The following is an 18,392-nucleotide window of genomic DNA, read 5'->3' on the forward strand; positions in this document are numbered from 1 at the left end:
GGCAGTGTTTGGCTATTGTCGGCAGTGATTGAGAATACAAATTCTTAGTAAATTACCGAGTTGTATAAAATAACAGCCGTGTTTGACCAATGGTCTATTCATTCGTATTTGTGAACTCTGCCAGGAAAAACAATACGAATAGCCACAACACTGCTGAGATTTGTGTTTAGTAAATTCCCGTGATCACACTTAGAAGAAAAATACAAACTCAAATTAAATCAGGACCTTAGTAAATATACCCCCAGGTCTGAATTAGGTCTTATATGTGATCTAGGGCCACCGGTTATCCATGAACCTGTAGTATGTGTTCTGCATTAATTCACATGACTTAATTCTACCTGGCTGTGCTATGTTGGAAACGCAAGTAACAATGTAAATGCTATAGAGATAACACATTCTGAATTGATGAATTTTAAAATTCACAGTTGTCAAAATAACATAGAATGTACCCATGCAATATGTCTGACATAGTTATCAATGGCTTCCAAATAATCTCATCTTTTGGTATTATTATTATTATTATTATTATTATTATTATTATTATTTTATTGTTTTGTAGTTTTATTCAATATGAATAATGAATAGTTAGAGAACAGCCTTGGAGGACAAATTATTCAGTTCCCTGTATTTATTCATTTAATTACTATGATCAGATTAATGCAAATTCCTAGTTCTTCGAATAACCAGAATATTATCAATTATAGTATAGGCTACGCAACGACAAAAAAACCCCCAACTCATCTTCAATGTTGAAAAAAATATACCCTCTTTACTGAAGGGCCCTTATGCCAATTTGCATGACTATTAAATAGCTTTTTAATTGCCATTAAATTATGCTGGCTAAACTGTGATTTCATGCAAATATTAAGCTGTAATGACATACAGTGAATCATTTAGTAAGATTTAAAACTTGGAACAAAGAGGGACAATTAATTATAATCCTTAGATTTAACAATATAATGTGTCACAGGGCTGTTTATGAATATGGCCTGATTGCTTTGTGATCATTTATAAATTATGCACAGATGAAGTTGCGCATAAGAAAAGTCAGGCGCCGATAAGCCATGTGCAGACATTTTTCTACAAAGCCCCTGCGCTTTCTGCAGCACAGCAATTCTTTGTAGCTTTAGATCTTAGAGGCCCTCATCAATCATCTAATATCTATACAGCAGTTAATTAGGTAACAGGTTTTATATTTGACTTTGAAGATTTCAACATAACATGCTGTCACTTCTTAGGTTTGTGTTTATGGTTTGCATCAGATAGCAGGGAATACAATAGGTGATATGCAAGTGGCTTTGTTATATAGGAGCTGAGAATGGCAGTCTTAAATGTAAACTTGGTTAAACTAAAGATATTGGAGGTGAAATAATAGAATGTTTATTGTGTGAACCAAGAATTGGAGAACTGAAGGATTTTTAGAACCTGGAGGTGGATTAAACCGCAAGGCTGAGGGCTGGCTTGTGTGCTGCTCATATGGCGTTATCCAGTTGTGCTGTTGGGGCGTGGTCTTGAGGTTATTTAGGGCTGTAGCTTTAAAGTCAAAGATTCTTTTATGGGTGTGAGTTATCCACCCTCCCTCCTTCTTCTTTTTTATTTGATTGGTGTCTTTATTGATGTTTTATTTGTTGCCCATTTTTGGGCGGGAAAGAACAGTAGATCATGATTATGGTTAAGTGTTTTGGTATACTCACTCACTTTCATTGGTCACCCTAACGAAGGCAGCACCATCACCCTACCTGGTAGGTAGTTTAGTTAGAAGGTAGAACTTAACACCCTGGTTTGTGTTTTTGTTTAAGAAGGCACCCTAGTCTGCAATCCATGATAGCTGTGTGTTGCACAACACAATAGTGTAGGCTGCACTAATTTTGGCTATCCTTTGCCACCACATAGTTTTTAATAGTTTGAGTCTTTATTTATGTCAATATAGATATATATATATGCACACATTGCACTCATAAGCTGATTGAAGGTTTATGTTCAAAAGAGTAGAAAATCCTATACTAAAGAATGACTCCATATTTATTAAAAGTTTAGTTAAACAATAGGTTATTATTAGTTAAACTAAGACTTTGTTAATGGAAGACACATCTGCCCGGCTTTACTTTTTGGGATATAATTACATTATGTGGCTGTAATAGCACGTTGCAGGACATTTTTTTCCCATTGGCTCCCCGGGGAAACCATCTCTCATACAATTAGCTAGTGCCTGCAGGACCAAATTCCCCCTGCTCCATCTATTTTATACATTGTTGCTCAATTAAGAGTACCAGCACGTAATGCTAAACTGCATGATGCAGTAAGGCAGTGGAATTGGAGAGTGCATTCAGAATTTGAAATGTATGTAGTTTATGAAACAAGCTGCCTTTCAGGATAACTTTGCTATGCAGCCTCTATAAATCTAACATTGTTAGTATAGCATGAGTAAAAGTCTAATTGTAACATATAATTGGAGAGTGATAAATTGCACAGATATAAAGTACCAGCTAATTAGCTCCTAACTGCCATGTTACAGGCTGTGTTTGGAAAAAATGACAGTTAGGAGCTGATTGGTTGGTGCTTTAGCACCGTGCAATTTATAACTCATTAAGGCTTGATAAATCTGGGCCTAAGCTCTTCCTTCTCTAATGTTACCACCTAAAATACTCAGGAATTGCATGAATTGGCTGTCAGTGATGGCTGAAGATACTTTTACATTAATCCTATGTGATCATCCAGAGCCAATGGACTGAAAGCTAGTAGTATGATGATCTCACAGTACATTGGCCCTCATTCCGAGTTGTTCGGCCCTCTGGGAGTGTATCTTAGCTTAGCAGAATAGTGAACGAAAGATTAGCAGAAATGCTACTAAATATTTTCTTGCAGTTTCTGAGTACCTCCAGACCTACTCCTAGATTGCGATCAGCACGGTCTGTTTAGTTCCTGTTTTGACGTCACAAACACGCCATGCGTTCGGTCAGCCACTCCCCCGTTTCTCCAGACACTCCCACATTATTCCCTGACACGCCTGCGTTTTTTAGCACACTCCCGGAAAACGTTCAGTTACCACCCAGAAACGCCCCTTTCCTGTCAATCATTCACCGATTAGCAGTGTGACTGAAAAGCGCCGCACGAACACCAGCAACTCTACTAAGTTTTGTGTTAAATAACTTAGCACATGCGCGCTGCGTACCATGGCCCTCATTCCGAGTTGTTCGCTCGGTATTTTTCATCGCATCGCAGTGAAAATCCGCTTAGTACGCATGCGCAATGTTCGCACTGCGACTGCGCCAAGTAACTTTACTATGAAGAAAGTAATTTTACTCACGGCTTTTTCTTCGCTCCGGCGATCGTAATGTGATTGACAGGAAATGGGTGTTACTGGGCGGAAACACGGCGTTTCAGGGGCGTGTGGCTGAAAACGCTACCGTTTCCGGAAAAAACGCAGGAGTGGCCGGGGAAACGGTGGGAGTGCCTGGGCGAACGCTGGGTGTGTTTGTGACGTCAACCAGGAACGACAAGCACTGAAATGATCGCACAGGCAGAGTAAGTCTGGAGCTACTCTGAAACTGCTAAGTAGTTAGTAATCGCAATATTGCGAATACATCGGTCGCAATTTTAAGAAGCTAAGATTCACTCCCAGTAGGCGGCGGCTTAGCGTGTGTAACTCTGCTAAATTCGCCTTGCGACCGATCAACTCGGAATGAGGGCCCATGTGCATTTAGCAACAAATCGCAGCATAGCGAAAAACGGCAACGAGCGAACAACTCGGAATGACCACCATTATCCGAAGCACAGTGAGCATGCCCTGCAAGTAGATGGGAAGTATCCACTCTCAGTATTTAGCTTCCAAAAAGATGGCTAACGTATTGCAGACTATAAAAATGGCATACGTTGAAGTTAGAAGATTTAAGACACAGTAAATTCAACATATGTTTATTTATATTTGTTTTATTTATCTGTTTAATGGGCAAACTTTTGTAGATGACAGGCACCTCATACCTGCTGACTCTACCTGAATGTCAGGGAGACACCCTGAGATAGTGCTGGTCTCCCTGACTCCTGGCCACTATGCATGAAAAACTGGGGAGAAAAATAAGAATAATAAAAAGGAAGTGTGGTAAATGAAAATGGTCACCACTTTCCAGTGCATTGGCTACATTACTTACTGAGAATGTTTGATGAATTACATGCGACTCAAGCCCAAGTAATTGTGATCAGTGGTGGTTTTTACCTATGGGCTGCAGGACTGCAGCTCCGCCCAGGTAAAATCCGCTACCCAGTTTACTGTCAGTCAAGCCATATGCAGTCCGTGAGACTGCACTGGCTTCACTGTGACTGTCAGTGACTTCCTATTGGAAATCCTACCAGTCACAGACACTACAGGCAGTCCCATTAGGAGGTATTTCCTCCCTCCGGGACTGCCAGATTGGGCTGTGATAGGCAGAGAGCTGGCTTCCGCTCCCTGCCTCGTCAGGCCTAGCCGGCTTCTTTGGAATGCAGCTGATGCAGTCCATAGAAGCCGTGGTTTTGTTCATGTGCAGTACTGCCACCGCTACTGCGTATGCACCGGGTCCCGGCATCTGTGAACTGTACATAGTATAGCCGGGACCCAAGCGGCGGGAGCCTGCCTCCTCCACCAAGGCAGGAGTTGCCGCTGATTGTGATTTACTGGAGACGTAGAGGGCATTGAAGCTGCTAGGAAATATTAAAGTGCTGCAAATTTTAATGCACATTGGGGGTCATTCCGAGTTGATTGTAGCTGTGCTAAATTTAGCACAGTTATGATCGTTACCTCAGACATGCGGGGGGACGGTCCAGCCACGCCTGCATTGGCCGGACCGCTCCCCCTAAACGGCGGCTTAACACCGCCGTTCATTTCCCTCCCGCCTAGTGACCGAGTCTGTCTCAGAGGCGATTGCTAGGTAACGAAAGCTGCCATACACCAGCGCACTGCGGCGCCGGCGCATGCGCAGTTCTGACCCGATCGCTGCGCTGCGACAAACTGCAGCGAGCGATAGGGTCGGAATGACCCCCATCGAACACTGTCGCGTCTATGGTAAAACATCTCATATTAGGCGGTTCATGGGCTGAAGAGCCTATGAACTGCATATGGGTCATCTTTATAGGCTCTTTCTATGACTACTGCAGATTTTTGTTTTTGACTCAAAGCTCAGCCTATTAACCCATCTGCACCGTACTGTTATCTAGTTGCCATATACCTGTAATTTGGAAAGTAAAATAAAAACATAAGCACTCCTTTACAGTAGCACTTAAGTCAATTTTATGACCCGCCTCTAAGCGGGTAACACTACACGTCCTCTTCTGAGCCGTGCCACATAGATTTGCTTTCACAATTTCCCTGAAATGCTTTTTCAAAAGTATGAAGTTACCCTGGAGTTTAGGAATTCTTGAAGTAAATCCCACATATCCTATATAATAGCCCAGATCTATGAGTTTGTGCCTCATTAGCTAACGCTGGGCGGAGTCACAACACTGGGCGGAGTTAGTGAAACGAGTCACAGATCTGGGCAAATCTATAGGAGACTAGGAGCAGAAGCAGATGGTATGGGCATGGCCAGGGCCGGCTCCAGGCACGTTCGACTAGAGCGGCCGCGCGAGGCGCCACCCTTAATGGGGGCCGCCATCTTTGTGCCTGGAGCCAGCCTGCAGTGCTCCCTGGCCTAAATTTAAACTGTTGTGTATGCGGCTGTGCGGCGCCGGCGTCTGACGTTAGACGCCGGCGCCGGGCAGCCGCGCACACAAAAGTTTTAGAAGAGCCGCCCGCGTTCTCAGCGGCACTCCCCCTCCCGCCACCACCGCAGGTATCGTGAAGCAGTATATGGATCGGGCTCTGTGTGGGGGCACTGTGGGGGCATATCTTTCACTGTGGGGGCAATTATGTATCTGGCACTGTGGGGGCATGTCTGCACTGTGGGGGCATTTATGTATCAGGCACTGTGGGGGCATTTATGTATCAGGCACTGTGGGGGCATTTATGTATCAGGCACTGTGGGGGCATTTATGTATCTGGCATTGTGGTATCTGGCATTGTGGGGGCATTTATGTATCTGGCACTGTGGGGGTATATCTGCACTGTGAGGGCATTAATGTATCTGGCACTGTGGGGGCATATCTGCACTGTGGGGGCATTTATGTAACTGGCACTGTGGGGGCATATCTGCACTGTGGGGGCATTTATGTATCTGGCACTGTGGGGGCATATCTGCACTGTGGGGGCATTTTATGCATCTGGCACTGTGGGGGCATATTGGCACTGTGGGGGCATTTATGTATCTGGAACTGTGGGGGCGTTTATGTATCTGGCACTGTGGGGGCATATCTGCACTGTGGGGGCATTAATGTATCTGGCACTGTGGGGGCATATCTGCACTGTGGGGGCATTTATGTATCTGGCACTGTGGGGGCATTTATGTGTCTGGCACTGTGGCGGCATTTATGTATCTGGCACTCTGGGGGCGTTTATGTATCTGGCACTGTGGGGGCATTTATGTATCTGGCACTGTGGGGGTATATTTGCACTGTGAGGGCATTAATGTATCTGGCACTGTGGGGGCATATCTGCACTGTGGGGGCATTTATGTATCTGGCACTGTGGGGGCATTTATGTGTCTGGCACTGTGGGGGCATTTATGTATCTGGCACTCTGGGGGCGTTTATGTCTCTGGCACTGTGGGGGCATTTATGTATCTGGCACTGTGGGGGCATATCTGCACTGTGGGGGCATTTATGTATCTGGCACTGTGGGGGCGTTTATGTATCTGGCACTGTGAGGGCGTTTATGTATCTGGCACTATGGGGGCATTTATGTATCTGGCACTGTGGGGGCATTTATGTATCTGGCACTGTGGGGGCATATCTGCACTGTGGGGGCATTTATGTATCTGGCACTGTGGGGGCGTTTATGTATCTGGCACTGTGGGGGCATTTATGTATCTGGCACTGTGGGGGTATATCTGCACTGTGAGGGCATTAATGTATCTGGCACTGTGGGGGCATATCTGCACTGTGGGGGCATTTATGTATCTGCCACTGCGGGGGCATATCTGCACTGTGGGGGCATATCTGCACTGTGGGGACATTTATGTATCTGGCACTGTGGGAGCATTTATGTATCTGGCACTGTGGGGGGGCATTTATGTATATGGCACTGTGGGGGTATATCTGCACTGTGGGGGCGTTTATATATCTGGCATTGTGGGGGCGTTTATGTATCTGCCACTGTGGGGGCATATCTGCACTGTGGGGGCATTTATGTATCTGGAACTGTGGGGACATATCTGGCACTGTGACCATTTATGTATCTGGCACTGCTGGGGGGCATGTCATGTGTAGCTGGCACGGCTGGGGAGCATATCATGTAGTGTTCCTGCTAGGCGTCTGTGGCTAGGCAATGTGTCTAACGTGCTCTGCCTGGCGCAAAGTGTCTAACGTGCTCTGCCTGGCGCAAAGTGTCTAACGTGCTCTGCCTGGCGCAAAGTGTCTAACGTGCTCTGCCTGGCGCAAAGTGTCTAACGTGCTCTGCCTGGCGCAAAGTGTCTAACGTGCTCTGCCTGGCGCAAAGTGTACAGGAGGTTCTACCTGGTGCAATGTGTATTAGCTGCACTACTGTGTGGTGTAATGCGAATTGCCACTATTATGTGGCCACACCCCTTCTCCACGAAGCAACGCCCCTAAATTTTTGCTGCGCGCCTTCGGCGCGCACTGGCCAAGCATTGCCATGTGGGTAGATGAGCACCAAGCATTACAGTATGTACATCATTTTGCCATCCTAACTTAAAAATGTGCCCTCCCTGTGATCAGCACCCTGCCCTAAAAAGTGAACACTGTCATGTGTAGCTGGCACTGCTGGGGGGCATGTCATGTGTAGCTGGCACTGCTGGGGGGCATGTCATGTGTAGCTGGCACTGCTGTGGGGCATGTCATGTGTAGCTGGCACTGCTGTGGGGAATGTCATGTGTAGCTGGCACTGCTGCGGGGCATGTCATGTGTAGCTGGCACTGCTGCGGGGCATGTCATGTGTAGCTGGCACTATACTGGAGACATTGTGTGTAAGGAACACTACTGTGGCTGTTATGTGTAAGGCTGCTAACTGTGTGCGTAGAGGGGGTGTGAAAATATATTTATTTATAGTTTGATTATATGAAGTTATGGGGCCATGCCCACTTTTCCAGGAGGCCACACCCACTTTTCCAGGAGCGCGCGCCACATAGGGGTTGTGGGGGAGGGGGGGGGGCGGCTCTTAAATTTTCTTGCTCAGGGTGCTAGTAGGCCTGGAGCCGGCCCTAGGCATGGCACAGGCAGGGGTGCATACCTCCCAGCTTTCTTCAGGCAGAAGGAGGGACACACGCTCGGTCAAAAGGGGGCATGACTAACGAAAAGGGGGCGGAGGAGGACCCGCGATTGCGAGCCATGCCCCCGTTTTCGTCAGTGAGGGGGCATGCCCAGCGCTCTGTGAGCTGCTGGCATGCCCCCAGGGGCGGATTATGAGTCTGGGGGCCCAGGGCACTTGAGTCATCTCATTGCTGTGCCTGCTGTGGGTTTGGGGGCGTGGCCTAATCGCGTTATGCGTGACCACGCCCCCTTATGCAAATTCTGGGATTTTTTTTTTTTATGGGATTTTGGATTCTCAGGTAGGGGTAAATCCAGACCCCCACCTACACACCCGCACAGTCAGAAGAAGGCAGGGAGGCTTCTGCCTCCCTGCAACACCACAGACCTGCCAACACGCAGCAGGGTGTGCTGACTGTAGCACAATGCTGCTGCTGTTACTGGCAGGACAGGGGAGCTTCAGAGCTATTCCAGCCGGGGGGCCCCCTAAAACTTCGGGGATTGCGGTACGTACCCCCTGGGCCCCCCCTTAATATGGCTCTGCTGCCGGAACCCCCTCTTAATCCGTACCCTCTGATGCCCCCTCTCCCTCTGTCTCCACTTAATAGCGCACAGCGTCTATTCACCGCTGCTCTGCTAAGCAGAACAGCGAGTACAGGAGCTTCCCAACTGTGTCCCCCCCCACCCCCACCGTGGGACACTGCGGCCCGTGGGTGGGACAGCGGGACAGACCAAAAAAAATCGGGACAGTTGGGAGGTATGGGTGTGTGTGAGGGGGTATGCCGTACAGACAGACGGGCACCGGCTCACTGTGTGCTTGACCCCCGACATCAGCATACTCAGCAGGGGCTCTCTGGCGCGGAGGAGCGTCACTTCCTGGCACACACCACGCTTCTTAGCTGCAGTTTTGTGGGGCACCTGCCGCTGTGCAGGTTCCGTACCGCCTCTGTTATCTCCAGTCCCGGCAACCCCACCGCTAGTTGCAGCGCTGCCGCCTGCAGTGAGGTGCACCCAGCTCCTCACACTTTAGCCAGCGGGCAGCGCTGCAGAAGTCCGCGCTGCTTGCAGGCTATGACCCCCTCCTCCCGCCAGCCGCAGCGTCTCCTGGGGGCTAACCAGTCACTCCCAGTCTCCCCTTACCACAGTGCCCCGCAGCCGCGCGAGGTCCGCGGTGTGTGACTAAGGAGGGGGGGAGGGATGCGGACGGGCAGAGGAAGCAGGACTCCAGCCTGAGAGAGTCAGCCATGCCAAGTCTCCACCAGCAGCAGATCCCAACAGGTAGGAGTGGAACAGCAGCAGCCAGCAGCAGTGACTCCGGTAAGACACATCTGTCTGTCACCACTGTTTTGTCCCTAATACCAATCTCTCCCGTGCCCTGTGTTCTGTCATGTCCCTGTCACCCTTATCCTGGCCCTGTCACCTTTATCCTGGCCCTGTCACCCTTATCCTGGCCCTGTCACCCCTGTGCTTGCCCTGTCAACCCTATCCTGGCCCTGTCACCCCTGTCCTGGTCCTGCCGCCCCTACTCTAGCCCTGTCACCCCATTCCTGTCCCTGGCATTTCTGTCCTGGCCCCGTCGCCCCTGTCCTTGCCCCGTCGCCCCTGTCCTTGCCCCGTCACCCCTGTCCTGGCCCCGTCACCCCTGTCCTGGCCCTGTTACTGCATACCCTCCAACTACCTTTTTGCCAGGTACAGTACCCGCAGTGCCTCCAGACCCCTCCCCAATGCACCACACCTCCGCACCTTCCCCACCACCACATGCGGCACTCCACCCCTCCCCCACACGCTGTGTCTCCAGACCCCCTACACCACCGGCGGCTCCCACCCTTATCCTGGCCCTGTCACCCTTATCCTGGCCCTGTCACCCTTATCCTGGCCCTGTTACCCCTATCCTGGCCCTGTCACCCCTGTGCTTGCCCTGTCAACCCTATCCTGGACCTGTCACCCTTGTCCTGGTCCTGCCACCCCTACCCTAGCCCTGTCACCCCTATCCTGTCCCTGTCATTTCTGTCCTGGCCCCGTCGCCACTGTCCTGGCCCCGTCGCCCCTGTCCTGGCCCCGTCACCCCTGTTTTGACCCATTCATAGAGATGAGCGCCGGAAATTTTTCGGGTTTTGTGTTTTGGTTTTGGGTTCGGTTCCGCGGCCGTGTTTTGGGTTCGACCGCGTTTTGGCAAAACCTCACCGAATTTTTTTTGTCGGATTCGGGTGTGTTTTGGATTCGGGTGTTTTTTTCAAAAAACCCTAAAAAACAGCTTAAATCATAGAATTTGGGGGTCATTTTGATCCCAAAGTATTATTAACCTCAAAAACCATAATTTCCACTCATTTTCAGTCTATTCTGAATACCTCACACCTCACAATATTATTTTTAGTCCTAAAATTTGCACCGAGGTCGCTGTGTGAGTAAGATAAGCGACCCTAGTGGCCGACACAAACACCGGGCCCATCTAGGAGTGGCACTGCAGTGTCACGCAGGATGTCCCTTCCAAAAAACCCTCCCCAAACAGCACATGACGCAAAGAAAAAAAGAGGCGCAATGAGGTAGCTGTGTGAGTAAGATAAGCGACCCTAGTGGCCGACACAAACACCGGGCCCATCTAGGAGTGGCACTGCAGTGTCACGCAGGATGTCCCTTCCAAAAAACCCTCCCCAAACAGCACATGACGCAAAGAAAAAAAGAGGCGCAATGAGGTAGCTGACTGTGTGAGTAAGATAAGCGACCCTAGTGGCCGACACAAACACCGGGCCCATCTAGGAGTGGCACTGCAGTGTCACGCAGGATGTCCCTTCCAAAAAACCCTCCCCAAACAGCACATGACGCAAAGAAAAAAAGAGGCGCAATGAGGTAGCTGACTGTGTGAGTAAGATAAGCGACCCTAGTGGCCGACACAAACACCGGGCCCATCTAGGAGTGGCACTGCAGTGTCACGCAGGATGGCCCTTCCAAAAAACACTCCCCAAACAGCACATGACGCAAAGAAAAAGAAAAGAAAAAAGAGGTGCAAGATGGAATTGTCCTTGGGCCCTCCCACCCACCCTTATGTTGTATAAACAAAACAGGACATGCACACTTTAACCAACCCATCATTTCAGTGACAGGGTCTGCCACACGACTGTGACTGATATGACGGGTTGGTTTGGACCCCCCCCAAAAAAGAAGCAATTAATCTCTCCTTGCACAAACTGGCTCTACAGAGGCAAGATGTCCACCTCATCATCATCCTCCGATATATCACCGTGTACATCCCCCTCCTCACAGATTATCAATTCGTCCCCACTGGAATCCACCATCTCAGCTCCCTGTGTACTTTGTGGAGGCAATTGCTGCTGGTCAATGTCTCCGCGGAGGAATTGATTATAATTCATTTTAATGAACATCATCTTCTCCACATTTTCTGGATGTAACCTCGTACGCCGATTGCTGACAAGGTGAGCGGCGGCACTAAACACTCTTTCGGAGTACACACTTGTGGGAGGGCAACTTAGGTAGAATAAAGCCAGTTTGTGCAAGGGCCTCCAAATTGCCTCTTTTTCCTGCCAGTATAAGTACGGACTGTGTGACATGCCTACTTGGATGCGGTCACTCATATAATCCTCCACCATTCTTTCAATGTTGAGAGAATCATATGCAGTGACAGTAGACGACATGTCCGTAATCGTTGTCAGGTCCTTCAGTCCGGACCAGATGTCAGCATCAGCAGTCGCTCCAGACTGCCCTGCATCACCGCCAGCGGGTGGGCTCGGAATTCTGAGCCTTTTCCTCGCACCCCCAGTTGCGGGAGAATGTGAAGGAGGAGATGTTGACAGGTCGCGTTCCGCTTGACTTGACAATTTTCTCACCAGCAGGTCTTTCAACCCCAGCAGACTTGTGTCTGCCGGAAAGAGAGATCCAAGGTAGGCTTTAAATCTAGGATCGAGCATGGTGGCCAAAATGTAGTGCTCTGATTTCAACAGATTGACCACCCGTGAATCCTTGTTAAGCGAATTAAGGGCTCCATCCACAAGTCCCACATGCCTAGCGGAATCGCTCCGTGTTAGCTCCTCCTTCAATGTCTCCAGCTTCTTCTGCAAAAGCCTGATGAGGGGAATGACCTGACTCAGGCTGGCAGTGTCTGAACTGACTTCACGTGTGGCAAGTTCAAAGGGCATCAGAACCTTGCACAACGTTGAAATCATTCTCCACTGCGCTTGAGACAGGTGCATTCCACCTCCTATATCGTGCTCAATTGTATAGGCTTGAATGGCCTTTTGCTGCTCCTCCAACCTCTGAAGCATATAGAGGGTTGAATTCCACCTCGTTACCACTTCTTGCTTCAGATGATGGCAGGGCAGGTTCAGTAGTTTTTGGTGGTGCTCCAGTCTTCTGTACGTGGTGCCTGTACGCCGAAAGTGTCCCGCAATTCTTCTGGCCACCGACAGCATCTCTTGCACGCCCCTGTCGTTTTTTAAAAAATTCTGCACCACCAAATTCAAGGTATGTGCAAAACATGGGACGAGCTGGAATTTGCCCATATTTAATGCACACACAATATTGCTGGCGTTGTCCGATGCCACAAATCCACAGGAGAGTCCAATTGGGGTAAGCCATTCCGCGATGATCTTCCTCAGTTGCCGTAAGAGGTTTTCAGCTGTGTGCGTATTCTGGAAACCGGTGATACAAAGCGTAGCCTGCCTAGGAAAGAGTTGGCGTTTGCGAGATGCTGCTACTGGTGCCGCCGCTGCTGTTCTTGCGGCGGGAGTCCATACATCTACCCAGTGGGCTGTCACAGTCATATAGTCCTGACCCTGCCCTGCTCCACTTGTCCACATGTCCGTGGTTAAGTGGACATTGGGTACAACTGCATTTTTTAGGACACTGGTGAGTCTTTTTCTGACGTCCGTGTACATTCTCGGTATCGCCTGCCTAGAGAAGTGGAACCTAGATGGTATTTGGTAACGGGGGCACACTGCCTCAATAAATTGTCTAGTTCCCTGTGAACTAACGGCGGATACCGGACGCACGTCTAACACCAACATAGTTGTCAAGGCCTCAGTTATCCGCTTTGCAGCAGGATGACTGCTGTGATATTTCATCTTCCTCGCAAAGGACTGTTGAACAGTCAATTGCTTACTGGAAGTAGTACAAGTGGGCTTACGACTTCCCCTCTGGGATGACCATCGACTCCCAGCAGCAACAACAGCAGCGCCAGCAGCAGTAGGCGTTACACGCAAGGATGCATCGGAGGAATCCCAGGCAGGAGAGGAATCATCAGAATTGCCAGTGACATGGCCTGCAGGACTATTGGCATTCCTGGGGAAGGAGGAAATTGACACTGAGGGAGTTGGTGGGGTGGTTTGCGTGAGCTTGGTTACAAGAGGAAGGGATTTACTGGTCAGTGGACTGCTTCCGCTGTCGGCCAAAGTTTTTGAACTTGTCACTGACTTATTATGAATGCGCTGCAGGTGACGTATAAGGGAGGATGTTCCGAGGTGGTTAACGTCCTTACCCCTACTTATTACAGCTTGACAAAGGGAACACACGGCTTGACAAATGTTGTCCGCATTTCTGGTGAAATACTTCCACACCGAAGAGCTGATTTTTTTGGTATTTTCACCAGGCATGTCAACGGCCATATTCCTCCCACGGACAACAGGTGTCTCCCCGGGTGCCTGACTTAAACAAACCACCTCACCATCAGAATCCTCCTGGTCAATTTCCTCCCCAGCGCCAGCAACACCCATATCCTCCTCATCCTGGTGTACTTCAACACTGACATCTTCAATCTGACTATCAGGAACTGGACTGCGGGTGCTCCTTCCAGCACTTGCAGGGGGCGTGCAAATGGTGGAAGGCGCATGCTCTTCACGTCCAGTGTTGGGAAGGTCAGGCATCGCAACCGACACAATTGGACTCTCCTTGTGGATTTGGGATTTCGAAGAACGCACAGTTCTTTGCTGTGCTTTTTCCAGCTTGAGCCTTTTCATTTTTCTAGCGAGAGGCTGAGTGCTTCCATCCTCATGTGAAGCTGAACCACTAGCCATGAACATAGGCCAGGGCCTCAGCCGTTCCTTGCCACTCCGTGTGGTAAATGGCATATTGGCAAGTTTACGCTTCTCCTCCGACAATTTTATTTTAGGTTTTGGAGTCCTTTTTTTACTGATATTTGGTGTTTTGGATTTGACATGCTCTGTACTATGACATTGGGCATCGGCCTTGGCAGACGACGTTGCTGGCATTTCATCGTCTCGGCCATGACTAGTGGCAGCAGCTTCAGCACGAGGTGGAAGTGGATCTTGATCTTTCCCTAATTTTGGAACCTCAACATTTTTGTTCTCCATATTTTAATAGGCACAACTAAAAGGCACCTCAGGTAAACAATGGAGATGGATGGATACTAGTATACAATTATGGATGGACTGCCGAGTGCCGACACAGAGGTAGCTACAGCCGTGGACTACCGTACTGTACTGTGTCTGCTGCTAATATAGACTGGTTGATAAAGAGATGTAGTATGTATGTATAAAGAAGAAAGAAAAAAAAACCACGGGTAGGTGGTATACAATTATGGACGGACTGCCGAGTGCCGACACAGAGGTAGCTACAGCCGTGGACTACCGTACTGTACTGTGTCTGCTGCTAATATAGACTGGATGATAATGAGATGTAGTATGTATAAAGAAGAAAGAAAAAAAAAACCACGGGTAGGTGGTATACAATTATGGATGGACTGCCGAGTGCCGACACAGAGGTAGCTACAGCCGTGGACTACCGTACTGTACTGTATCTGCTGCTAATATAGACTGGATGATAATGAGATGTAGTATGTATAAAGAAGAAAAAGAAAACCACGGGTAGGTGGTATACAATTATGGATGGACTGCCGAGTGCCGACACAGAGGTAGCTACAGCCGTGGACTACCGTACTGTACTGTGTCTGCTGCTAATATAGACTGGATGATAATGAGATGTAGTATGTATAAAGAAGAAAGAAAAAAAAAACCACGGGTAGGTGGTATACAATTATGGATGGACTGCCGAGTGCCGACACAGAGGTAGCTACAGCCGTGGACTACCGTACTGTACTGTATCTGCTGCTAATATAGACTGGATGATAATGAGATGTAGTATGTATAAAGAAGAAAAAGAAAACCACGGGTAGGTGGTATACAATTATGGATGGACTGCCGAGTGCCGACACAGAGGTAGCTACAGCCGTGGACTACCGTACTGTACTGTGTCTGCTGCTAATATAGACTGGATGATAATGAGATGTAGTATGTATAAAGAAGAAAGAAAAAAAACCACGGGTAGGTGGTATACAATTATGGACGGACTGCCGAGTGCCGACACAGAGGTAGCTACAGCCGTGGACTACCGTACTGTACTGTGTCTGCTGCTAATATAGACTGGATGATAATGAGATGTAGTATGTATAAAGAAGAAAGAAAAAAAAACCACGGGTAGGTGGTATACAATTATGGATGGACTGCCGAGTGCCGACACAGAGGTAGCTACAGCCGTGGACTACCGTACTGTACTGTGTCTGCTGCTAATATAGACTGGATGATAATGAGATGTAGTATGTATAAAGAAGAAAAAAAAACCACGGGTAGGTGGTATACAATTATGGATGGACTGCCGAGTGACGACACAGAGGTAGCTACAGCCGTGGACTACTGTACTGTACTGTGTCTGCTGCTAATATAGACTGGATGATAATGAGATGTAGTATGTATAAAGAAGAAAGAAAAAAAAACCACGGGTAGGTGGTATACAATTATGGACGGACTGCCGAGTGCCGACACAGAGGTAGCTACAGCCGTGGACTACCGTACTGTACTGTGTCTGCTGCTAATATAGACTGGTTGATAATGAGATGTAGTATGTATAAAGAAGAAAGAAAAAAAAACCACGGGTAGGTGGTATACAATTATGGATGGACTGCCGAGTGCCGACACAGAGGTAGCTACAGCCGTGGACTACCGTACTGTACTGTGTCTGCTGCTAATATAGACTGGATGATAATGAGATGTAGTATGTATAAAGAAGAAAAAAAAAAACACGGGTAGGTGGTATACAATTATGGATGGACTGCCGAGTGCCGACACAGAGGTAGCTACAGCCGTGAACTACCGTACTGTGTCTGCTGCGACTGGATGATAAATAATGATATAAAAAATATATATATATCACTACTGCAGCCGGACAGGTATATATTATATAATGACGGACCTGCTGGACACTGTCTGTCAGCAGAATGAGTTTTTTATAGAATAAAAAAACACCACACAAGTCACACGACGAGTGTTTAACTTTTTCAGGCAATCACAATATAGTATACTATACTGGTGGTCAGTGTGGTCAGGTCACTGGTCAGTCACACTGGCAGTGGCACTCCTGCAGCAAAAGTGTGCACTGTTTAATTTTAATAATATGTACTCCTGGCTCTGCTATAACCTATAACTGCTCCCCAGTCTCCCCCACAATTAAGCTGTGTGAGCACAGTCAGATATTATACATAGATGATGCAGCACACTGGGCTGAGCACAGATATGGTATGTGACTGAGTCACTGTGTATCGTTTTTTTCAGGCAGAGAACGGATTATATTAAATAAAACTGCACTGGTGGTCACTGGTCAGTGGTCAGTCACTAGTAAACTCTGCACTCTCTAGTACTCCTAAGCTCCAGTAAATCAAGTGTCTCTGTCTCAATCTCACTCTCTCTCTTCTAATCTAAATGGAGAGGACGCCAGCCACGTCCTCTCCCTATCAATCTCAATGCACGTGTGAAAATGGCGGCGACGCGCGGCTCCTTATATAGAATCCGAGTCTCGCGATAGAATCCGAGCCTCGCGAGAATCCGACAGCGTCATGATGACGTTCGGGCGCGCTCGGGTTAACCGAGCAAGGCGGGAAGATCCGAGTCGCTCGGATCCGTGTAAAAAAAGCTGAAGTTCGGGCGGGTTCGGATTCCGAGGAACCGAACCCGCTCATCTCTACCCATTCACCCCTGTCCTGGCCCTGTTACTGCATACCCTCCAACTACCTTTTTGCCAGGTACAGTACCCGCAGCGCCTCCTGACCCCTCCCCAATGCACCACACCTCCGCACCTTCCCCACCACCACATGCGGCACTCCACCCCTCCCCCACACGCTGTGTCTCCAGACCCCCTACACCACCGGCGGCTCCCACTCCGCCACCCCTCCACCACCCACAGCACCTCCAGACCCCTCCACCATCCACCCCCCATATATGTCTCCCCCCACACCTGCCCCCCCTCCACCCGCAGACACCCTCCTCCATCCACGCCCCCTCCCTTACCCACGGCACCCCCTGCACCTGCCTCTCCACCACCTGCAGCGCCTCCGGACCCCCTTCCCCATCTGCCGCACCACCTGCACCTGCCCCTCCCCCACGGCGCCTCCGGACCCCCTCCCCCACCCCCGACAACCCTGCCCCTTCCCATCCCACAGCACCTCCGGAACCCTTCACCCATCTGCAACATCCCTGCACCTGCCCCTCCCCCACCCATGGCAACCCTGCCCCTCCCCCACCTGCAGTGCCTCCGGACCCCTCCCCCATCTGCAGCCCCCACTCCTCTGCCCCTCCCCCCCCCGCAGCACCTCCCGACCCTTCCCCATCCAGCCCCCCCCCCCCGCTTCCGCTCCCCCCTCCACCCGCAGCATCTATAGACACCCTCCCCCATCCGCAGTCCGGGGCTGCGCCTCTTTCACCATTGCACGCCCTTTCATTGTGCAATATTTACCCACTAACAGAGGAATGCAGGTAATACAAATGTTGAACCCCAGAAAGGCATGCAGGGGTTAACGGGGCGTAGCCCCTTGCGACGGTGTGAAGAGCGCCTAGTGGTATAATAACTTACTTGTACAAGCCATGGCCGGTGGGTCTTTCTCTGCTCTGTAATAACCCTTTTCGCACTGGCAGACAGTGGTGGCCTCCACGTACGTGAAACTATGCGGAGGGCACTTGGAGCACTTGATATTCCCAGCAAACGACTTGTAGAAGCCAGGCCGGCACGCTGCAAAAAAAAATAAGACAAACCAGTCAATGCTTTCC

The 18,392-nt window shown here is 49.2% G+C and overlaps 1 protein-coding gene across 3 annotated transcripts in view; it reads right to left on the reverse strand.

Moving 5' to 3' along the window:
* Positions 1–18,392, reverse strand: part of LOC135050113 (ephrin type-A receptor 6) — a 1,497,116-nt gene that overhangs the window by 825,786 nt on the left and 652,938 nt on the right. For all 3 annotated transcript variants that reach the window (XM_063956287.1, XM_063956286.1, XM_063956285.1), the window contains exon 4: positions 18,199–18,354. In XM_063956287.1, the coding sequence (XP_063812357.1) occupies positions 18,199–18,354 (156 nt within the window). The remainder of the gene's footprint in view (positions 1–18,198; positions 18,355–18,392) is intronic.

The sequence above is a fragment of the Pseudophryne corroboree genome, chromosome 2 (assembly GCF_028390025.1).
Source record: "Pseudophryne corroboree isolate aPseCor3 chromosome 2, aPseCor3.hap2, whole genome shotgun sequence".
In the NCBI taxonomy this organism is placed as follows: Eukaryota; Metazoa; Chordata; class Amphibia; order Anura; family Myobatrachidae; genus Pseudophryne; species Pseudophryne corroboree.